General features: G+C 52.3%; 1 protein-coding gene across 1 annotated transcript; it reads left to right on the top strand.

Annotated features, from left to right (window-relative positions):
* The first annotated feature begins 1,279 nt into the window (after positions 1-1,279).
* On the top strand, positions 1,280-19,858 carry C3H5orf51 (chromosome 3 C5orf51 homolog). Its single transcript, XM_029061680.2, has 6 exons — positions 1,280-1,402; positions 8,029-8,135; positions 10,709-10,852; positions 14,563-14,694; positions 17,268-17,382; positions 18,527-19,858. Exons 1-6 carry the CDS (start codon positions 1,312-1,314, stop codon positions 18,808-18,810), a joined length of 873 nt encoding a protein of 290 aa, XP_028917513.1. The 5' UTR covers positions 1,280-1,311; the 3' UTR covers positions 18,811-19,858.
* The last annotated feature ends 4,518 nt before the right edge of the window (positions 19,859-24,376 follow it).

Genomic DNA, 24,376 nt, shown 5'->3' with positions numbered 1-24,376 from the left:
GAATCCCGGCTCGGCCACTTGTCAGCTGTGTGACTGTGGGCAAGTCACTTCACTTCTCTGAGCCTCAGTTCCCTCATCTGGAAAATGGGGATTAAAAGTGTGAGCCCCACGTGGGACAATCTGATCACCCTGTATCTCCCCCAGCGCTTAGAACAGTGCTCTGCACATAGTAAGCGCTTATCAAATACCAACATGATGGATGGATGGATCGTGGCTCAGTGGAAAGAGCCTGAGCTTTGGAGTCAGGGGTCATGGGTTCGAATCCCGGCTCCACCACTTGTCAGCTGGGTGACTGTGGGCCAGTCACTTCCCTTCTCTGTGCCTCAGCTACCTCATCTGTCAAATGGGGATGAAGACTGTGAGCCTCACGTGGGACAACTTGATGACCCTGTGTCTACCTCAGCACTTAGAACAGCTAGGCCACTTGTCAGCTGTGTGACTGTGGGCAAGTCACTTCACTTCTCTGGGCCTCAGTTACTTCATCTGTAAAATGGGGATGAAGACTGTGAGCCCCACGTGGGACAACCTGATTCCCCTGTGTCTACCTCGGCGCTTAGAACAGTGCTCGGCACATAGTAAGCGCTTAACAAATACCAACATTATTATTGGAGAAGCAGCGTGGCTCAGTGGAAAGAGCACGGGCTTTGGAGTCAGGGCTCATGAGTTCGAATCCCAGCTCTGCCACTTGTCGGCTGTGTGACTGTGGGCAAGTCACTTAATTTCTCCGTGCCTCAGTTCCCTCATCTGTAAAATGGGGATTAAGACTGTGAGCCCCATGTGGGACAACCTGATTCTTCTGTGTCTACCCCAGCGCTTAGAACAGTGCTCGGCACATAGTAAGCGCTTAACAAATACCAACATTATTATTATTATTATTATGCTCTGCACATAGTCAGCGCTTAATAAATACCAGCAGTATTATTGGTATTGGATGGATGGGTGGGTGGATGCATGCATGCATGAATGAATGAACGAATGAATGAATGAACGAATGAATGAATGAAGGAACGAATGAATGAAGGAACGAACGAACGGCTCGTGACAGAGTTTAAGGGCCTAACGGCTGCCGCCATTACCATTGGCTGAGAGGCGGGCCCGGAGGGCGGGGCCTCCCCGGGGAGGACCCAATGGGAGCGCGGCAAGGAGGCGTGGCGCCTGGTGATTGGACGGTCCTTCCCGCGCTTAGGAGCGCGGCCCCGCCCCGCTCGGGGGGGAGGGAGGGGGGGTCGTCGCGTGACGGGGTGACGTCACCGGCGCTCCTGCGGGGAGGGGGGAGGGGCGGGTGCCGGCCTTCCCTCCCGTGCCCTCAGCATGGCGGCCATTGTGGCCCGCGGGGTGGAGGGGCTGGCCGAGCGGGCCCGGGGCCGCCTCCTGCTGCTCCGCGGGGCGGCCGCCACACCCGGTGAGAGGAGGAGGAGGAGGAGGAGGAGGAGGAGAAGGAGGGGGGCGGGGGCCGGGACCACACACACACACACGCCGGACCCGGGGTTGGCCGTTGTTCGCCTCATGGTCCGCCATGGCTCGCCCCCTGGCCCCATGGTTGGCCATTGTTGGCCTCATGGTCCTCCATTGCTCGTCCGCTGGCCCCATGTCTGGCCATTGTTCGCCCCATGGTCCTCCGTTACTCGTCCCCTGGTCGGCCATTGTTGGCCTCATGGTCCTCCATTGTTCACCACCTGGCCCCATGGTTGGCCATTGTTGGCCTCATGGTCCTCCATTGCTCGTCCCCTGGCTTCATGGTTGGCCATTGTTGGCCTCATGGTCCTCCATTGCTTGTCCACTGGCCCCATGTTTGGCCATTGTTCGCCCCATGGTCCTCCGTTACTCGTCCCCTGGCCCCATGATTGGCCATTGTTGGCCCCATGGTCCTCCATTGCTCATCCCCTGGCCCCATGGTTGGCCATTGTTGGCCTCATGGTCCTCCACTGCTCATCCCCTGGCCCCATGCTTGGCCATTGTTCGCCCCATGGTCCTCCATTACTCGCCCCCTGGCCCCATGGTTGGCCATTGTTCGCCCCGTGGTCCTCCATTGCTCATCCCCTGGCCCCATGGTTGGCCATTGTTGGCTCATGGTCCTCCATTGCTCGTCCCCTGGCTCCATGGTTGGCCATTGTTCACCTCATTGTCCGCCGTTGCTCGTCCCCTGGCCCCATGGTTGGCCATTGTTCGCCCCGTGGTCCTCCATTGCTCATCCCCTGGCCCCATGGTTGGCCATTGTTGGCTCATGGTCCTCCACTGCTCATCCCCTGGCCCCATGTTTGGCCATTGTTGGCCTCATGGTCCGCCGTTGCTCGCCCCCTGGCCCCATGGTTGGCCATTGTTCGCCCCGTGGTCCTCCATTGCTCGTCCCCTGGCTTCATGGTTGGCCACTGTTGGCCTCGTGGTCCGCCATTGCTCGCCCTCTGGCCCCGTGGTCGGGCGTTGCTCACCTCCAGGTCGACCGTTGCTCGCCTCGTGTTGGCCATTGCTCACCCCGTAGTCGGCCATTGCTCTCCCCTGGCCCCCTGGTCGGCCGTTGCTCGCCCTCTGGCCCCACGGGCGGCCATCGTTCACCCCACGGTCGGCCTTCGCTCGCCCCCATAGTCCTCCATTTCTCTCCCCCGGCCCCCTGGTCGGCCGTTGCTCGCCCTCCGGCCCGGGCTCGGCCATCGTTCGCCCCATGGTTGGCCGTTGCCCTCTGGCCCCGTGGTCGGCCATCGATGGCCCCATGGTCGGCCATCGCTCACCCCGTAGTCCTCCATTGCTCTCCCCCTGGCCTCCCGGTCAGCCATTGCTCACTCCCTGGCCCCATGGCCGGCCATCGTTCACCCCCTGGTTGGCCGTTGCTCGCCCCCCGGCCCCGTGATCGGCCTTTGCTCGCCCATTGCTCTCCTCCTGGCCCCCTGGTTGGCCGTTGCTCACCCCCTGGCCCCATGGTGGGCCATCGTTCACCCCATGGCCGGCCGTTGCTCACCCCCTGGGAGCCCCATGGCTTAATGGAAAGAGCCCAGGCTTGGGAGTCAGAGGTTGTGGGTTAAAAAATACCATTATTATGGGTTCTAATCCCAGCCCTGCCACTTGTCAGCTGTGTGACTTTGGGCCAGTCACTTCACTTCTCTGGGCTTCGGTGGCCTCATCTGGAAGATCGTGGCTCAGTGGAAAGAGCCGGGGCTTCGGAGTCAGAGGTCATGAGTTCGACTCCCGGCTCTGCCACTTGTCAGCTGTGTGACTGTGGGCAAGTCACTTCACTTCTCTGGGCCTCAGTTCCCTCATCTGTAAAATAGGGATTAAAAGTGTGTGAGCCCCACGTGGGACAACCTGATTACCCTGTATTTCCCCCAGCGCTTAGAACAGTGCTCGGCACCTAGTAAGCGCTTAACAAATACCAACGTTATTATTATTATTAAGATGGCGATTGAGTCTTGGAGCTCCACGTGGAACGGGGACTTTGTCCAACCCGATTTCTTGTATATATATAAAATGGGGATTAGTAGTGATGATAATGATAATAATGGTAAGCGCTTACTGGGTGCTGAGCACTGTTCTAAGCGCTGGGGGAGATACAGGGTATTCAGGTCGTCCCACGTGGGGCTCACAGTCTTCATCCTCATTTTCCAGATGAGGGAACCGAGGCACAGAGAAGTGAAGTGACTTGCCCAGAATCACGCAGCTGACAAGCGGCAGAGCCGGGATTAGAACCCATGACCTCTGACTCCCAAGCCCGGGCTCTTTCCACTGAGCCACGCTGCTTCTCTGTAAATATATAAATACATATATAATATAAATATGTACAAATATACACAAGTGCTGTAGGAGGGGAAGAAGGGGGTAGAGGAGAGGGAGGGAGTAGGGACAATGGTGGGGGGGAAGGGAGGGCTCAATCTGGGAAGGCCTCCTGGAGGAGGTGAGCTCTCAGGAGGCCTTTGACGAGGGAAAGAGAGTTAGTTTGGCGGATGTGAGGAGGGAGGGCATTCCAAGTCCCGAGCGCCATTCTGGTCGTTGCGGTGGATACAAGGTAATCGGGGCTCACACTCTTAAAACCCATTTTGCAGAGGAGGTAACTGAGGCCCAGAGAAGTGAGGCGACTTGACCAACGTCACCCGGCTGACAAGTGGCGGAGTGGGGATTGGAACCCGTGACCTCGGACTCCCAAGCCCGGGGTCTTTCCATAACTGAGCCACGCGGGGTTCTGGGGGTGTAACGTGGGCTCTGGGTTTCTGATGGACCCCGGTCCTCAGGTGGCAACTCTGTATTTTCTTGGGGTCCGAAACCCTGCCAAGATCTGGCACCGGCTGGGTTAGAGACTCTTCTGTCACCAACCGAGCGCCTTACGCGGAAGCCAGGGGAAGGGCCTTTCCGTCCCAGAAAGCCAAAGCTAGAAGCCACAAGCCTGAACACCACACTCTGGACCTTCCTCAAGTTTGCACCCTCGCAATTGCGGTTATTCTTTTTGAATCAGCCGTCACTAAGGGGACACAGAACGAGAGGCCCGAAAAATCCAGCGGGTGGTTCTGGGCTGAATCTGCTACTAGGTGCCTGCCTTTTGACCATCTGTAGATATTTTAAAACAACACGGGGGATTAAGTGGCAATCTGGGGTCGGGACCCGGAGGAAGGGGAACGCCTCCAAAATCGGGAAGTCCTTCTTCCAGCTCCTCCTGGGAAACGGAGGGCTGGGACCTGTCGTTGCTCAGGGGCAAGGCTCCTGGGTGAGCGGAGGTTCATTCCTTCCTTCAATAGTATTTATTGAGCGCTTCCTATGTGCAGAGCACTGTACTAAGCGCTTGGAACGTACAGATCGGTAACAGAGACAGTCCCTGCCCTTTGACGGGCTTACGGTCTGATCGGGGGAGACGGACAGACGAGAACAATAGCAATAAATAGAACCAAGGCCACGACAGCTCCATTTTTTGATGGTGTTTAGTAAGTTCATTCAGTCGTATTTATTGAGCGCTTCACATGTGCAAAGCACTTTTTAAGAGCTTGGGAGTGTACACTGTTGAGTGCTTCCCGTGTGCCGAAGCAGTGGGGCTGATAATATAGATAGTGGACAATCTACGGGCGGGGAGGATAGATTTAACCTCCCCATTTTGGAGATGAAACAGGCTCAGAGATTAAGATGCTTGCCCCGGGTCAGACAGCGGCAGGTGAGTGGCCAAACTGGAACTCCCAGTTTGGGATTCCTTCCCTCCCAGTCTGGGATTCTTTCCCCTAGGGCTCCCTGCCTCTCTTGGAGCATCCTTCCCTCCACTCCTTCAAACTGCTGCTGCTGTGCTATAATAATAATAATAAAATATTAGTATTTGTTAAGCACTTACTATGTGCAGAGCACTGTTCTAAGCCTACTATGTGCGGAGCACTGCTGCTGCTATGCTATAATCATAATAACAATGGTATTTGTTACGCGCGTACGACGTGCAGAGCACTGTTCTAAGCGCTGGGGGAGATACAGGGTCATCAGGTTGGCCCACGTGAGGCTCACGGTTCATCCCCATTTTGCAGAGGAGGGAACTGAGGCACAGAGAAGTGAAGCGACTTGCCCACAGTCACACAGCTGCCAAGTGGCGGAGCCGGGATTCGAACCCATGACCTCTGACTCCCAAGCCCGGGCTCTTTGCACTGAGCCACCCTGCTACGATGGGAGGCCTAGGGGGATTGGTAAGAAATAAGCTCTGAGGGCTTAGAGGATCGGTCGGTATGTATTCGGGGAGCTGGCCGCCGCACTGATCGTGTTTTTTGCCTCCCTTTCCCCGGTGGGCAGTGAAAGAGATAATAGGGAAACAGATCTGTGCTCCACTCCCACTGTCCAACAAAACTTCTGCGCCTCCTAGCCCCGGGGGAGGGACCCATTACACTCTGGGTGTCTTTTTCTTAAATTAAATGCTAGTCCTTCCTGCCTTATAGAGGCTTCCAATTCATTATTTATAATAATAACAATTATGGTATTTGTTAAGCACTTACTGTGTGCCAGGCACCGTACTAAGTGCTGGGGTGGATACAAGCCAGTCGAGTTGGACACAGTCCCTGGCCCACGTGGGGCTCACCGACTCAATCCCCATTTTATAGATGAGGTCACTGAGGCCCAGAGATGTGAAGTGACCTGCCCGGGGACACACAGGAGGCAAGTGGCGGAACTGGGACTAGAACCCGTGACCTTCCGACTCCCAGGCCCGTGATCTGTCCACTGTGCCACGCTGCTTCCCTGTTACCGCACTCTCCCAAGCGCTTAGTACAGTGCTCGGCACACGGTCAGGGCTCGATAAACACCATCGACCGATTGAGTCTCTGGAGCGGAACCACAAATCCGGGGATGCTTCTTCGCCTTCACTTCCCTGGCCCGCCCGGCAGGTGGGCACGGCTACATTTTCGACGGCTCGTGACGGCTGTCGGTAATATTTAAGAACTCCTTCGCATTATTTGGAAGCGGCGAGTTGTATGCGCGGCCCAGTTCATGTCCTGACTACTCTGCCTACCGTGGGTATCATTTACCTTAGCATCATGAAGCAGGATGGCGTGGATAGGACACGGGCCTGGGAGTCAGAAGGTCATGGGTTCTAATCCCAGCTCTGCTCTTTGTCTGCCGTGTGACCTTGGGGAAGTCACTTCACTTCTCTGAGCCTCAGATACCCCAAGTGTAAAATGGGTATTGAGACTTGGAGCCCCCCGTGGGACGGGGACTGGGTCCAACCCGATTTGCTTGTATTCGCCCCAGCGCTCAGTGCAGTAAGCGCTTAACAAATACCCTGATTATTATTCATCATCATCATCATTTAAAGGAAATAGTGTGGCCACAGTTCTTACTCACTTTAGAGAAGTTCAGGATCTAAGCTTGATTTACAGAATAAAGCAGAAGATGTATCTGAAAAATCAGAATAACTGAGTTTTCTGAAGAATCAGTTGAGTAGGAATGAGATGTTTTTTGACCATACATCTTTATGGTAAATCCTCGTAGTAGACCAAGACAAATAGCTTACCGGTTTTAAACGGAAGTTAAACTGGCTTCACGTTTTTATTATTTGATCAACCTGGTCCCACCAGGAGATTCTTTAATTTTTAAAGATTTCCTAATGAAACTTTTTGTACTTTTTTTTTAATGGTATTTGTCAAGCGCTTGCTACACACCGGGCACCGTACTAAATTGCTGGGGTCCATATAGGCTATTCAGGTTGAACCCAGTCCCTGTCCCACATGGCCTCACAGTGTTAATCCCCATTTTACAGATGAGGAAACCGAGGCAAAGAGAAGTGAAGTGGCTTACCCAAGGTCCCATAGCAGACAAGTGGCAGAGCCGGGATTAGAACCCAGGTCCTTCTGAGGCCCAAGCCCGTGCTCTATCCACTAGGCCACGCCGCTTTTCTAGTATGCTAAGTTCCTCGTTCCGTCGAAGACTCCGTGGCCGCTCTCTACCATTATTTAGCCCTGGAAGGGAGACCCTCCTGACAGAGCAGCCGATCTGCAGTAAATGGCCAGCTAAGGTGAATCTGGAAGATTTTTCCATATTTGTCTTTCAGCAAGAATTTCAAAGTAGCCTATGGTGGTTTATCAGCGTCTGCAGCAGGGGTGAAGCAGAATGGCCTGGCAGAAAGAGCCACGGACCTGAGAATTAGAGGACCTGGGTTCTCATCCCAGATCCGCCACTTATCTACTGTGTGACCTTGAGCAGGGCACTTCTCTGTGCCTCAGTTCCCTCACCTTCCAAGTGGAAGTTCAGTGCCCCCCCAAGTGGGTCTTGTATTTACCCCAGCATTTAATACAGTGCTGGACACACAGTAAGCGCTTAACAAATACTCAGTTATTACCAGCGATATCTGGATAGAGATTTTTCTGTCTTGTTTCACTTCCCACGGCCCATCTTGTTTCTGATATAACATGACGCGTAGCAAGCGTGAGGATGTTTGGGGAGAATGAGAATAAGACCGAACCTTGAATCTGTATAGCGTTCTGAAGTGTTTTCACCGGAATGGGTTGGTTTAATCTGAGACAGCCGTTAAATGTGGGAATCGGTGCAGTTCACAGCTGACAGACCCGTTCTTTGCTCCCTTCCTGACAGATCCTTTTTTAGTGCGGGCCTCTGAATCTCTAGACGCGCTTAAAGCCCTTTGTACCGAAGATAAAGAAAATGCGAATCCATCAAATCTTCTAGAGCTTTACACACAGGTATTGAAATGTTGCATTCATCTTATGGAGGCTGATTTTTCTGTTGCAGCCGTGACTCAGATATGGGAGGACCCCAAGCCCCGAAGGTAGTTTTCTTATGGTCGTAAAGGTAATTGAATTTTTTTAAGTAGAGAATGTTTTTAAGCAGCATCCCTAGATTTTTTTTAAAAAATATTCATTTTAAACTTTAAAAAAAATGATATATGTTAGGCACTTACTAGGTGCCAGGCACTGGTCTAAGCCCTGGGGTAGATACAAGCTAACCAGGTTGGACGCAGTCCATATCCCACATGGGGCTCACAGTCTCAATCCCCATTTTACAGATGAGGGAACTGAGGCCCAGAGAAGTGAAGCGACTTGCCCGGGCTCACACAGCACAAGTGGCAAGAGCCAGGTCCCCGTCCAGGTCCTTCCGATGCCCAGGCCCGTGCTCTGGCCACTGGACCGTGCTGCTTCTCGTACTTTCTAAATTACATATAACGTGGGACTGTGTACTGGCAGGACCCTGCCTTGAGGAAGATTTGGGTTGTGGCACTTGTTGTGTCTGCTGCTTCACTCGTGCACAAATACACAGCCAGTATTTGCCAATGAGGCATCTCACTGCATCCAGAAAGCCACGCGTTGTTGGAAGAATCTTCCCTAAATCTGCCATTATGTCCTAGCCAAAATACAGAATGAAAGCCTGCATTCTGGCAGACCTGAGAGTATTTAGGGAGGCTTATTTGCTCATTTAACCGAGGATTTTTTCTCCATTTTATCTGGTTAATTTCTAATCATAATAAAAATAATAATGGTACTTGCTAAGCGCTAACTCCCGGCTCTGCTACTTATCAGCTGGGTGACTTTGGGCCACTCACTTCACTTCTCTGTGCCTCAGTTACCTCATCTGTAAAATGGGGAATGAGACTGTGAGCCCCACGTGGGATAACCTGATGACCTGGTATCTACCCCAGCGCTTAGAACAGGGCTTGGCACATAGTAAGCGCTTAACAAATGCCATCGTTATTATTATTATGTTCCAAGTACAGTTCTAAGCTCTGGGTTAGATACAAGTTAATCGGGTAGGACAGAATCCCTGGGGACTAAGCACTGGAGTAGATACAACCTAACCACGTTAGTCTCAGTCCCTGCCCCACAGAGGGCTCACAGTGTTAATATCCCCATTTTACAGATGAGGTCACTGAGGCCCGGTGAAGTGACTTTCCCAAGGTCACAGAGCAGACAAGCGGCAGAGCTGGGATTAGAACGCAGGTCCTTCTGACTCCCAGGCCCGGGCTCTATCCGCTAAGCCAAACTGCCCAGCCAGACCAGAACTAGTGCTATCCCTCCACTGTAAATGAATATTGTTTATTTTCAATACCATCTAGTGGGATTCAAGATTAAAGCAAGCATCCTAAAATTCATCTCGAGGAACTCCGGGAACTGCCTGGGCTTTCCCTTGGGTGGAGAAGAGGCGGTCAGAGGCAGACTTATTTACCAAAGCCAACACCCTCGATTTAGAGCAGAGCAGAGACACGAGGAGGACGGGACCTGGGTTCTAATCTTGGCTCTGCCACTTGTCTGTTCTGTGATCTTGGGCAAGTCACTTCTCTGCGCCTCGGTTACCTCATCTATAAAACGGAGATTAAGACTGTGAGCCCTATGTGGGGCAGGGACCGCGTCCGACTTGGTTAGCCTGTATCTACCCCAGCGCTTAGTAGAGTGCCTGGCACATGGTAAGAGCTTGACAGATGCAGGCCAACCACTGGTGACCACCCACAGAGGTCCTGGGTCCCCGTGATGGGAGAGGAAACGGTTGGTTGGTATTCTTTCCTCCTGCTAAAATTCCCTCTCTGCATCTTCCTAGGGTGGAGGAAAGACCCGTGGGGAGCCTAAGGTGGCTGAGGTTTGTCTTGTTACCTACTGCCGCAGGTCCCTGTAGGTAAGAGGTCAAACCCCAGCCACACAGTGAAGGTTGAATTTTGAAGCTTGTTCACTCAATCAGTGCACAATATTTATGGATCACCTGTGGGGAGCAAACCGTTCTAAGCGCTTAGAAGGGTGCGTTAGTAGAGGATCCAGTCCTCCCCAAAAGGAGCCTGCAGCCTGGTGAAGGAGACAGAATGATTTACTGAAAGAAAAAAAAGAAAGAAAAATGGACATGCAGCCAAGCAAGTGCCTCAATAATAGAGTGAAAGTCTGGGCTACATTTTGACAGATGGAGGTGGGGTGTTCCGGAAGAGATGTGTCCATGGTGTCGCTATGGGCCGGAGGCGACTCGACGGCGTAAGACGAGATCATTAGCACTGGCGGCACTCTAATCCACAGATAAAATTCTTTGGAGTCACCAACTCCCCGTGTCTGCATAAAATGTGCGCCGAATAGACCCGCATCATTTTCGAGGCAGTTAAGGAAATTAATTTGTGTGGGTGTGTGAGGGAGAAAAGAAAGGAGAGAAAGGAAGAAAGAAAAAGGAAGGGAGAGAAGGAAAGGGAGAAGGAGAAAATTAAATATGAAAAAAGAATTTAGGGGTAGGGAAATAAAATACATACTTGAATGACGGTAATGAGGTTTTGATATTTTCTTCCGTTCAGGCTATCTTGGACATGACCTATTTTGAGGAGAACAAGCTGGTAGATGAAGATTTTCCAGGAGACTCTTTGCAGAAAGTAAAGGAGCTAATCAGCGTTCTTTCAGAACCGGAAATTCTAGCTAAAGAAAGTAACCTGCATCCAGAAGTGAGTACCGAATTATTGCCGTTCCTACCGTGGTTCAGTGGGCTGTTTCCCCTCCTAGGTCTATTTATCCCATTTCTTAGGAAGAAATTCGTGTAGGTTTTCACAGTGAGAAAGTAAAACTATCCAGATTGCTTTCAGCGGACTCAGTTATTCCGCCATTTCTGGAAAACCTTTCTTTGCTTGTCCGATTTATTGGGACTGTATTAGAGTTCTTTTAAGCGCTTATTATGTCCCAGGCACTGTTTTAAGCGCTAGGATAGATACCGGGCAATCACGTCCCATATGGGGTCCGCGGTCTTAATCCCCATTTTCCAGATGAGTGCACTGAGGTACAGAAAAGTGCAGTGACTTGCCCAAGGCCACACAGCAGACAAGTGGCACAGGTCCTTCTGACTCCTGGGCCCACGCTCCACCCACTAGGCAACTCTGCCTCTCCAAGTTCTATACAAATACAGAGAAGCAGCGTGGCTCAGTGGAAAGAGCCCGGGCTTGGGAGTCGGAGGTCATGGGTTCGAATGCCGGCTCCGCCACTTGTCAGCTGGGTGACTGTGGGCAAGTCACTTCACTTCTCTGTGCCTCAGTTACCTCAGCTGTAAAATGGGGATGAAGACGGTGAGCCCCACGTGGGACAACCTGATTCCCCTGTGTCTACCCCAGCTCTTAGAACAGTGCTCTGCACCTAGTAAGCGCTTAACAAATACCAACGTCATCATTATTATTATTATGGAAAATTAGATTCACCAAATTTGAAATTGTTGCAATGAAAATGACAATGTAAGGCAGAAAACAGGCGAAGGCCAGTGAAGACGTAAAATGAACATGACAGTGTATCGTTTCATCTCCAAATCAAGCATACGGGTAATGAAGCGCAGTCACTTCTTGTGCTTAATCTCGGAAGAGACATTCTTATTTACAAGGGAGACCATCCCTGAAGGCGAATTTCAGCGAAAAAGAAAAACCGTTATCCGGGGCAGCCGCGTATTACTAACATTGGTCTTACGCAATCCGGGTGATGATAATAATCGTTTTTAGTAAGCGTTATCCTGTGCCAAGCACTCGGGTGGATAGCTTCGAGATCTTCAGATCTGGCTTAGTCTCTGTTGCCCTAGAGGCTCGGTCTGAGGCACGGCTGCATTTTTAAATTGTAATGCCACAAGTCAATTCAGAGGCAGACAGGGAAATTATAGTGTGACACTTACACTAACTTTTTAATGGTAGTTCCTTTAAGAAAACCAATTTAGCTGTTAGGTTTACGTGATTTAGTACTTTGCACCACACCATCACTATTGTGGATCAGTGAGGACTCACAAAATAGTAACGATAATAATGTTGGTATTTGTTAAGCGCTTACTACGTGCAGAGCACTGTTCTGAGCCCTGGAGTAGATACAGGGTCATCGGGTTGTCCCACGTGAGGCTCACAATCTTAATCCCCATTTTATAGACGAGGTCACTGAGGCCCAGAGAAGTGAAGTGACTTGCCCACAGTCACCCAGCTGACAAGTGGCAGAGCGGGGATTCGAACCCATGACCTCCGACTCCCAAGCCCGGGCTCTTCCCACTGAGCCACGCTGCTTCTCTAAAACGAGGCGGCCTCCGCTTTTTTAGTGGCATTTCATCCGAAACGGCCGAGACCGTTTTGAGCCGTTCTAGCAACTGTGACTCCCAATGAATTGTCCCCCTTTCCCTTTTCCGGTAGGGTCAGCCTACAGAGCCTTGGCCCTGTTGATTTTTCCTCTGTCCGGTAACCCTGAAAAAGACCGGAAACGCGTATATTTATAGTCTAAAGAGGGTATTCACTTCCAGTGCAGCTGGAATACTGTCCATGGGATCCACCCAGGGTGGCCACCCTTCCGGTTTTATACCGGGCAGCGCAATTTTTCGGCGGGTCCGGCCCCCCGGCCGGTTGAGCTGGGTGTCACCGTCTGCCTTCACGTCTGCTGTTCGTACTTTAAGCGCCCCAGCCTCTCTTGTGGACAGGGAGGGTTTCTGTTTATTGTTGTATCTCCCAAGCGCTCAGTACTATGCTCTTCAAACGATGAGCGCTCAGTAAATAGAAATGAACGAAAGCATAAATCTCTGCCACGGCTCCGACCCTCGGCTTGCACGGCTCCGAAGCGGCGGCCGGGTTCCAGGGCCTGGGGAGGGACCGCAGAGGCTCTGAACCGGGAGGGGAGGCCGGGATCGCCCCCATATTCATTCAGTCGTATCTACCGAGCGCTTACTGTGTGCAGAGCACTGTACTCAGCGCTTGGATAATAATAATAATAATAATGGTATTTGTTAAGCGCTTACTACCCCGGAGAAACTCACTAGAGCCTGACAGACTCGGACGGTCCCCCAGCCCCACAGCACCTCTGTCCTTATCTGTACTTCATCTATTTCTATTAATGTCCGGCTCCCCCGCTAGACTGTAAGCTCGTTGCGGGCAGGGAATGTGTCTGTTGTTCCCTCCCAAGTGCTCAGTACAGTGCTCTGCACACAGTAAGCGCTCAATAAATACGACTGACCGAATGCACGGACCCCTTGAAATTGGTGAGTTATGGCACCGTCACATTACGCCGCGTGCCTGTCACGATAGGATGTGGTCACGTTATGCTGCGTGCCTCTTGTGATCCCCGGGACATCCCGGGTGTGCCTCTGGTAATGTTATTATTATTATTATGGTATTTGTTTGGCGCTTACTATGCGCCAGGCACTGTACTGAGCAATGGGGGGGGATACAACAAATCGGATTGGACATAGTCCCTGTCCCACATGGGGCTCAAAGGCTCAATCCCCATTTTCCAGATGAGGTCACCGAGGCCCAGAGAAGTGAAGTGACTTGCCCAAGGTCACCCAGCAGACAAATGGCAGAGCCGGGATTAGAACCCGGGTCTTTCCGACTCCCAGGCCCGGGCTCTTGCCACTGGGCCATGCGGCACCTCTATCCGCGAGATAGAACGGTATTGATATCTGTGAGAGCTGTCGGTGCCACCCCGGTTTTATGGCACTTCCCAGGGAGTGAATCATTAGGTGGGAACGTGAAATAACAATAATAATAATAATAATAATAATGGTATTTGTTAAGCGCTTACTAAGTGCCACGCACTGTCCTAAGCCCTGGGGTAGATACAAGAGAATCAGGTTGTCCCGCCTGGGGCTCACAATCTTAATCCCCAGTTTACAGCTGAGGTAACTGAGGCCCAGAGAAGCGAAGCGACTTGCCCAAAGTCACCCAGCTGACAAGTGGAGGAGCCGGGATTCGAACCCATGACCTCTGACTCCCACGCCCGGGCTCTTGCCACTGAGCCACGCAGCTTCCCTAGTCTCTTCTCCCCGTCCCCCAACCCTTTTTTTGAGGAGCAGCACGGCCTCGCGGATAGAGCAAGGGGTCTGGGAGCCCGAGGGCCGCGGGTTCTAATCCGGGATTCCGCCACCTGTCTGCTGTGCGACCGTGGGCGAGTCACTTCACTTCTCTGGGCCTCAGTTCCCTCATCTGCAAAATGGGGATTTAGACCGTGTATCCCGTGTGGGTCAGGGTCCGTGTGTCCATCCCCATCACCTCGTAGCAACCCCAGCGCTTAGAACGGCGCCGGGCACATACGTGAGCACTTAACAGGTACCGTGATGATCATCATTATTATTTCCGGTTGCTGTCGGGCCCGCCTGTAAGGCCCGGAACCACGGCGAGGTGATCTGGGGTTGAGCGGTGTGTGGGTTGTGTTTCAGAAATACACCCTGCTGGAGGCAGAAGTGCTGGAGTGTCTCTACTGGCGCCGAGGAGCCCTGCTCTACATGTACTTTTATTCCGTGACCAAACGGGAGAGGTGGCCGGCAGGGAAGGCCGCTTTCCCGAGAAAGGTAAAGGGGTCGTCGTTTCTCCTGGGCGTTCGTATTTATCGAGCCGCTCGGGAGAGTCCCCGACACAACGGTAAGCAGACACGTTCCCCGCCCGGAGCGAGTGTACGGTCTAGAGGAGCCCGCTGGTGGGGGCGGATTCCACTGACCGACGAGGTCGCGGACACCGGTCGGCAGAGAGGCGGACCTCGGATACGTCCACCGTCCCGGGGACCTACCTCAATCTCACTCTCCGAGGTCACGCTCTTTTCAGGTTCTGTATGAGGAAGGGTTCCTTGGCCGTGAATGTTCTTAACGTTGGTATTGGTTAAGCGCTTCCTACGTGCAGAGCGCTTTTCGAAGCGCTGGGGGAGAGACGGGGTCATCAGGTCGTCCCCCGTGAGGCTCACGGTCTTAGTCCCCATTTTACCGATGAGGTCGCCGAGGCCCAGAGAAGCGAAGTGGCTTGCCCACAGTCACCCAGCTGACAGGTGGCGGGGCCGGGATTCGAACCCGTGACGTCCGACTCCCAAGCCCGGGCTCTTTGCGCTGAGCCACGCTGCTTCTCTCAGCGCTGTCGGGTGTTTCCGAGCGTCTGTCGAATCTCCCTCGGATCGCTGACGGTGTGCAGAGCTCTGTGTGCGGAGCGCCTGGGGGCCTGCAGCTCAATATTAATAAAAATAATAACGATGGTATTTGTTAAGCGCTTACCGTGTGCCGTGCACTGCTCTAAGCGCTAGGGTAGATAGGCGGTAATCGGGTTGGCCCACGTGGGGGCTCACAGTCGTCATCCCCATTTTACAGGTGAGGGAGCCGAGGCCCGGAGAAGTGAAGTGACTTGCCCAGGGTCACACGGCAGACCAGTGATGTAGCCGGGATTCGAACTCACGACCTCGGGCTCCCAAGCCCGTGCTCTTTCCGCTAAGCCACGCTGCTTCGTTCAATGATAATAATAACAATAATAATGGTATTTGTTAAGCGCTTCCTATGTGCCGAGCGCCATTCTAAGCGCTGGGGGAGATTCAGGGTCATCAGGTTGTCCCCCGTGGGGCTCCCAGTTTTAATCCCCATTTGACAGATGAGTTAACTGAGGCCCAGAGAAGTGAAATGATTTGCCCAAGGCAACACAGCAGACGATATTATTGTCTGTCTGCTGTCACCCAGCGGACAGATATTGTCAGTAGACTTGATTCCCCGCCCCTGCTCGGTGTTCTTTCAGAACCAGAAATTCTAGCTAAAGAAAGTAACCTGCATCCAGAAGTGAGCTTACAATCAGAAATTCATTCATTCAGGGGTATTTATTGAGCGCTCACTGTGTGCAGAGCACTGTACTAAGCGCTTTGGAAGGTGCAGTGCGGCAACAGATAGAGACAATCCCTGCCCAGTAACGGGTTCACAGTCTAAAAGGGGGAGAAATTCTTGGGAGGCCTGTAGAAATGGACTCGACTGGCATCTCTTTTTGTGACGCTTGTGGTGTGTTTTCGAGAGAGTTAGGGTCGTGAATGATTCCCAAGCCCTTTCCAGCACGGAAGTTCTATGATGCTCAGAGCGAGTGAGAGACTTCTTCGCGTTATTCATTCATTCAGTAGTATTTATTGAGCGCTCACTATGTGCAGAGCGCTGTACTAAGAGCTCGGAATGGACAATGCGGCAACGGATAGGGACCATCCCTGCCCAGTGACGGGCTCACAGTCTAATCGGGGGAGACGGACGGACAAAAACAAGACAACGTAATCACGATAGATAGAATCAAGGGGACGGACGCCTGATTAACAAAATAAATAGGGTAATAAAAATCTATACAAATGAGCAGAGCGCTGAGGGGAGGGGAAGGGAGAGGGGGAGGAGCAGAGGGGAAAGGGGGCTTAGCTGAGGGGAGGTGAAGGGGGGGCAGAGAGGGAGCAGAGGGAAAAGGGGAAGCTCAGTCTGGGAAGGCTTCTTGGAGGAGGTGAGCTCTCAGTAGGGATGCCACAGGCTGCCAGGTAACTAACTAAAAATCACTCCTTGGGCGAAAGCTAGGCTTGGTGGGATAAATGCGGTAACTCTTACCTAGTGAGCAGCGGCCTGGTCTAGTAGAAGGAGCCCCGGCCTGGGAGTCAGAGGACCTGGGTTCTAATCCCAGCTCCGCCACCTGTCTGCCGTGTGACCCTGGTCAAGTCACTTCACTTCTCTGGGCCTCAGTTACCTCCTCTGTAAAACGGGGATTAAGACCTTAAGCTCCAGGTTGGACATGGATGGTGTCCAACCTGATTATATATTACCCCCGTGCTTAGTACAGCGCCTGGTATATAGTGAACGCGTAACAGTTACTGTCATTATTAATATTGTTGGTATTATTAGGTGTGCTGAAATAGTAATCCTCATAGCCAGGAGAGTAAATTCCAGGTTCCTGTCTGGAACTCAGCTATGATGATCAAAGTGCCATGGATCTTGCATTATTATGGTGGACTCCTGGTCTGATTTCAAGAAACAAAGCCTCATGTCATTGAAACTGAGCACTAATTTTGTTTTCTTTCCAATGACCATTAGAGCAAAGTTGTTCTTCAGGTGTCAGTAGCTTGGTGTGTAATTTGTACAGTGCTTTAACTTATTCCCAGGACCTCAGTGACGGAATACATTTCTTGCTCAAGATGTTTACTTTCCGATGCCCTATCCAGCTAAGTGACGGTGTTAATTTTCAGGATATCGACACAGCCAAGTTACTCAGCGAGGGTGAGTTTAAGGTTTTCCAAATGTTTATCGGAAAAATAATTGAATGTCAATACCAACCGCGGCAGCATCTCATTCAGATTCATTTTCCCCTTAGATCGGTAGAAGCAGGCAAGAGCTATTCTCACGCAGTGGATAATCATCATTCATTCAGCCGTATTTATTGAGCGCTTACCGTGTGCAAAGCACTGTTCTAAGCGCTCGGGAGAGACGACATGACAATAGACAGATGCCTCCCCTGCCCTTGACGAGCTTATTGGGGGGGAAACTACCTGACGATGAGAAGCTTCGTTGGGGCATAAGATTCTAAATGGAAAGTTCCTTTCCGGCCTCCTCCCCTCAATTACTAATACCCGTTGAGGGAAGAGGAGAGAGGCGTGTGAATGAGTTTCTTGCTCTGTTTCCCCTGCCCGACAGAGCCGAGCAGAATACAGACCGCACACGTCGATTATATCTGTAACGTGTTCGGTTTAGCTCGTTACCGCTCCGCTGCTAACGCCGCATCTCTTGTCAGCTGTTTTAATCATAATAACGTTGGTATCTGTTAAGCGCTTACTCTGTGCAGAGCACTGTTCTAAGCGCTGGGGTAGATAAAGGGTCATCAGGTCGCCCCACGTGAGGCTCACAGTCTTGGTCCCCATTTGACAGACGAGGGAACCGAGGCCCAGAGAAGTGAAGTGACTTGCCCACGGTCACCCAGCAGACAAGTGGCGGAGTCGGGGTTCGAACCCACGACCTCTGACTCCCGAGCCCGGGCTCTTTCCACGGAGCCAGGCCGCTTCTCGAAGGGGGAACCTGGACGTCCCAGCCCACCGGGGTCAGCCAGATAGATGCTCACCGTCAGAAGAGTGTGCTCTTATTACCCGACGACGTTCTATCCAAAACGCCAAGCGAGGACGGAGGTGTTGAAAGGACCGGGTTGCGATTCATTTTATAAATACTAGAATTCTCTGGGCTTCTAAAAAGTCACTTCGGCAATAAAGCTCGCCACGCGTCCGTTTGCGTAATCCGTGGTTTGTGAGACGGGACCGCATACGGAGCGGTGAGGCTACGGATAAATGGCGGCGTTGTTAAACTGGCGAGTGTACTTCTTCTCTAAAGGGGGTTTTCCTTGGGGATTCTAAACTCAGCCTCCGTTCTTTTTCAGGTATATACAGTGACACACATTTACTAGCCATGATGTACGTTGGAGAAATGTGTTACTGGGGCCTGAAGTATTGTGGACATGAAAAGGCAGAGCATAACGAGGAGGCCGCTCCCAGTAACGATTTAGACTGCAGTGTCCAGAAAGAGATCGTAGATTTCCGAGAGATAGGAGAGAGAATATTGAAGAGATATGTATCCGTGTGTGAGGGGTCTCTGCAAGAACAGGGCTGGAATACGACCAATGCAAAAAGAATACTGGACTTCTTCTGGAATTTTGCTAATTAGTTTCTTCGGTTAGTCACCAGCGTGCTCTCTCTCTCTCTCTCGAAGTAACAACACTAAAGAGCACAAGAAGTTACACGATGCAGCACCTTTTTCTTTTAAGTTAACAAAAGATTTCAACTTCTTTTCTCGTTAAAAAAGAAGCCAACACTTTATAGCAGCAACAACAGAAAATCCAGCTGCCCCCCCACTCCCCCCAATTCTTTACCGTTTACGATGGCGTCTCCTCTAAAGTATTTATTCTACATTCCCACTGGCAGTGCCTCTCTCCCACCCGCATCGCCTCTCCCTTCCCGATTCAAAACTTTGGGAAGAATCTCTGCTGTCTCTGCTTCTTCCACTCACCCCGTACAAGTAACGACTTACCGAGGGCACTAGAAATAACTTTTTCATTCGTGACATGGCTCCGATCCCCCCGTTTTCACCTGTTCCCCCCAAATCCCCCCCCCCCCCCCCAAGACCCCGGTCCGGTGGCCTCCGGAGAAACGTAGCTTCGATCTGGTTCATCTTCCAGCCCTCTCCGCTCTAAAATATCCCCATCGCCACATCTAAAGCCATTATCCGGGCTTGCTGTTTTGACTACCACTGGGCTCTCCAGAAGCTCGCCACCATTCGGGTTGAACACAGGCTTCTGACTTGCCTACAAAGCCTTTCATCCTACTTAATCCGCTCGTCTCCCATTACACCCAATTTGTGTTTTCCAGTCCAGCCAGACTTGCCTTCCTCTAATCCCTCCCACGTAATTTTCTCTCCGTGCTGCCTCCTGACGCCTTAGCTTTTTCGTTTTTAGTACACAGTGGACCGACTGCCCTCTTCTGTCTACCGTTGCGCCTCGGCCTCTCCGTTAAATGGCACCTCAGAGCCCGGTCTCCGAGGCCTCCCCCTTTTTTTTTCTGAAGCGCTTGTATTCCTTCATCGACCGTCTGCTAGTCTTGTCTCCCCTGTAGGACTGGAGGTGATACCTTTGGAGACGACGCCTGTTTTTCTGTATTATGTCAAACACCCAGCCTTGGATGCCTAATAAATACTCGTTTGTTGATCGTCGTAAGAACCGCGGGTAACGTCCTATTGTTTTCTAAAAGTAATTGAGTACAGCCAGAAATTGCAAATGGGAAAATAGTAGCAGCGGTGTTTATTAAGAGTGCTGAGAAAAGAAATACAGAGAGGGAAATTAAAACATAGTCCCCGGCTCCGAAAGGGCTCACAATCTAAGAGAGGTGGGAAGCTCCTGAGTTGCTCGTGGCTAAAAATCTGTTGCTTTAATCAGTCAATCAGTGGTATTTATTTTGCGCCTACTCTGTGCAGAACACTGTACGAAGCACTTGGGAGGGTACAACAGAATCAACAGTAGTATTTATTGAGCGCCTACTCTGTGCAGAGCACTGTACTAAGCGCTTGGGAGGGACAAATCGGTAACAGATAGAGACAGTCCCCGCCCTCTGACGGGCTCACGGTCTAATCGGGGGAGACGGAAAGACAAGAACGGTGGCGATAAATAGAATCGAGGGCCTGCCCATAGCGAGCTTACAGTCTAGATGAGGAAAGAGACGTCAATATGAATACGTAAGTGATTTGTAATGTATAATTTAAAAATACGCGCTGTGGTTAATAGGAATACATAAGTAATTTGTAATATATAATTTAAAAATACGCACTGTGGTGTCGGTGCGAATAGTCAGTGTCCAGAGGTCGCAGGGCCGTGCAAATTTAGCCATCTGATGATACGCTGTCACTCTTGGGGAAGAATGTTTTGATCTCTCCCAGGAGAATTTCTGTCTCCAGATGGCGGGGATTCGCAGCCCGATTATTTTGAAGGCATGATGCCGTTCCATGGGGCAGAAACAAGGACATCGTATGTGGAGGGCATGGGACAAGGAATCTCACTGAATTGTTTGAAGTCCCTTAAATCAGATATCAGATTTTGACTCTCCTGTGTGAGTGTCCTGCTCTCCTCCCATGGCTAGGTACATACCGCTTCTGAGAATCATAGGGCTAGAAGTGCCCCTTGTCTCCCACTCCGGGCAGCTGAATGACTAAATCATTGGGGAGGAATGGCAGTCTTTCGTTTTCTCCCTCGCCAGCGTCGTCTCTCCCAACCAAAAGATTCTTAAACGCCCACTAAATTCTGCTTTAAATATATTCCCTCTCATTCAGGAGATAGGGGCAGTCAATCAATGGTATTTTTTGAGTGCCGATGGTGTGCAGAGTACTGCATTATTATAATTATTATTATTATTATTAAGGCATCTGTTAAGTGCTTACTATGTGCCAAGCACTGTTCTAAGCGCTGGGGTAGATACAGAGTGATCAGGTTGACCCACGTAGGGCTCTTAATCCCCATTTTAATAATAATAATAATGTTGGTATTTGTTAAGCGCTTACTATGTGCCGAGCACTGTTCTAAGCGCTGGGGTAGACACAGGGGAATCAGGTTGTCCCACGTGGGGCTCACAGTCTTCATCCCCATTTTACAGATGAGGGAACTGAGGCACAGAGAAGTCAAGTGACTTGCCCACAGTCACACAGCTGACAAGTGGCAGAGCTGGGATTCGAACTCACGAGCCCTGACTCCAAAGCCCGTGCTCTTTCCACTGCGCCACGCTGCTTCTCTACCGACGAGGTCACCGAGGCCCAGAGAAGTGAAGCGGCTTGCCCGAGGTCACCCGGCAGAAAAGTGGCGGAGGCGGGATTAGAACCCATGACGTCTGACTCCCAAGCCCTAAGCACTTGGGAATGTACCCCATAGCAGAGTTGGTGGTAATAATAATGATTGTGGTATCTGTCGAGCGCTTACTCTGTGCTGAGCATTGTTCTAAACCCTGGAGTAGATACAAGGTAATCAGTTCGTTCATTCATTCATTCAATGGTATTTATAGAGCGCTTACTATGTGCGTGCAGAGCACCGTACTAAGCGCTTGGGATGAACAAGTCGGCAACAGATAGAGACGGTCCCTGCCGTTTGACGGGCTTACGGTCTGATCGGGGGAGCTTACAGTCTAATCGGGGGATTGTCCCACGTGGGGGCTCCCAGTCTTCATCCCCATTTTCCAGATGAGGTCACTGAGGCCCAGAGGTGCGCAGTGCCTTGCCCAAAGTCACACAGCTGACGGGCGGAGTTGGGATTAGAACCCACGACCTCTGACTCCCAAACCCTAAGCAGTTGGGAGAGTACACCTTAACAGAGTCGAGCCCCTTATTGGGCAGGGATGGTCTCTATCTGTTGCCGAATGGTCCATTCCCAGCGCTCAGTCCAGTGCTCTGCACATAGTAAGCGCTCAATAAATACTGTTGAATGACTGAATGGAAGACAGGCCCCCTGCCCACAAGGAGCTTAGGAGTTCAGCGGGCCCGGCCAACTGGGGAGATGTTAATCCTTTGTGGCCTTCGGGGCAGCTTCGCCCGCAAACAAGACCCAAGGAAAGATTTTATATATATTATTATTTATTGTTAGTTATTACCCTATCTACTACCCTATTTATTTTGTTAATGAGGTGTACATCCCCTCGAGTCTATCTTGCTGAGGTTGTCTCGGTTTTGTTCTCTTTCGCTTTGCTGTCTGTGTCCCCCCCCCCCCCCCCCCCCGTTTAATAATGTTGGTATTTGTTAAGCGCTTACTATGTGCCGAGCACTGTTCTAAGCGCTGGGGTAGACACAGAGTAATCAGGTTGTCCCTCATGAGGTTCACAGTCTTAATCTCCCTTTTAATAATAATGTTGGTATTTGTTAAGCGCCTACTCTGTGCCGAGCACTGTTCTAAGCGCTAGGGTAGACACAGGGGAATCAGGTGGTCCCACGTGGGGCTCCCAGTCTTCATCCCCATTTTACAGATGAGGGAACTGAGGCACCGAGGAGCTAAGTGACTTGCCCAAAGTTACACAGCCGGGATTCAAACCCATGACCTCTGAGTCCAGAGCCCGGGCTCTTTCCACTGAGCCACGATTTTACAGATTTTACAGAGAAGCGAAGTGACTCGCCCCAACAGTCACCCAGCTGACAAGGGGCGGAGCCGGGATTCGAACCCATGACCTCTGCCTCCCAAGCCCGGGCTCTTTTCCACTGAGCCACGCTGCGAGCCCGTCGTCGGGCAGGGATTGGTTCGCTCATTCATTCAATCGTATTTATCGAACGCTTACTCTGGGCAGAGCACTGGACTAAGCGCTTGGAATGGACAGATCGGGAACAGAGACTTACGGGCTTGTGGCCTCTCACTGTTGCTGAATATCCAGTGTTCTGCACCTTCCCCTTGACTTCATTTATTGCCATCGTTCTTGTCCGTCTCCCCCGATTAGACCGTAAGCCCGTCCAAGGGCAGGGACCGTCTCTATCTGTTGCCGACTCGTTCATCCCAAGCGCTTAGTCCGGTGCTCTGCGCATAGTCAGCGCTCAATAAATACTATTGAAGGAATGAATGACTGAATAGTAAGCGCTCAACAGAATCCCCGCTCTGCCACTCGTCAGCCGTGTGACTGTGGGCGAGTCACTTCACTTCTCTGGGCCTCAGTGACCTCATCTGTAAAAGGGGGATGAAAACTGGGAGCCCCCCCCCCCGCCCCCCCGGGGGGACAACCTGATCACCTTGCATCTCCCCCAGCGCTTAGAACAGTGCTCTGCACATAGTCAGCGCTTAACAAATACCGACATTATCATTATTATTATTACTACCGAAGGAAAGCTAACAGGATTATCTTGGGAGTCAGGGGAAACTGAGTCAGAAAGCGCCCCTCTCCTGTAGCCCCGCCCCTTCTGCCCCTTCTTCCTTCCATCGTATTGATTGAGCGCTGACTATGCGCAGAGCACTGGGCTAAGCGCTTGGAATGGACAATTGGGGAAACAGAGACCGTCCCGGCCCAATGACGGGCTCGGGGTCCCCTCGCCCCGCCCCCTCCCGCCTCCCCTCTCCACAAGCCCCGCCCCCTGATGACCCCTCCCACCTGGCCACGCCCCCGTCGGACTCCTCCCCCTTAGCCCCGCCCCTTCCGCGCCTCCTCCTCTAGCCCCTCCCCTGGCCCCGCCCCTTCAGACTCCTCCCCCTTAGCCCCGCCCCCATCTGCGCCTCCCCCCGACGCCTCACCCGTAGCCCCGCCCCCTTCCGCAGACCCGCCCCTTCTGCCTCTCCTCTGGCCCCGCCCCTTCCGCGCAGCCCCGCCCCTCCCCTGGCCCCGCCCCTTCCAACTCCTCCCCTGGCCCCTCCTCCTTTAGGCCCCGCCCCCTCCTGCCTCCTCGCCCGCAGCCCCGCCCCCTCCTCCCTCCCCCAAGCCCCGCCCCTCAGCCCCGCCCCCTTCGGCGCCTCCCCCAGCCCCGCCCCCTTCTGTCTCCTCACCGGTAGCCCCGCCCCCTCGGCGCCTCTCCTCCCCCTGGCCCCGCCCCCTCAGCCCCGCCCCTTCCCTGCCGCCGCTCCTCTCTAAGCCCCGCCCCCTCTGCCTCCCCGGCTCCGCTCCCTCCGTCTTCCCTCCCCCAAGCCCCGCCCCCTCCCGGGCCGCCTCTCTCCTAACCCCGCCCCTTCCCCAATGGCCCCGCCCCCCCCTCTGACGCCTCCCCGGCAGCCCCGCCCCCTCCGCGCGCGCGCGCC

This window comes from Ornithorhynchus anatinus, chromosome 3 (assembly GCF_004115215.2).
Source record: "Ornithorhynchus anatinus isolate Pmale09 chromosome 3, mOrnAna1.pri.v4, whole genome shotgun sequence".
Taxonomy (NCBI): Eukaryota; Metazoa; Chordata; class Mammalia; order Monotremata; family Ornithorhynchidae; genus Ornithorhynchus; species Ornithorhynchus anatinus.
This window is presented reverse-complemented; position numbering and strand designations above follow the sequence as displayed.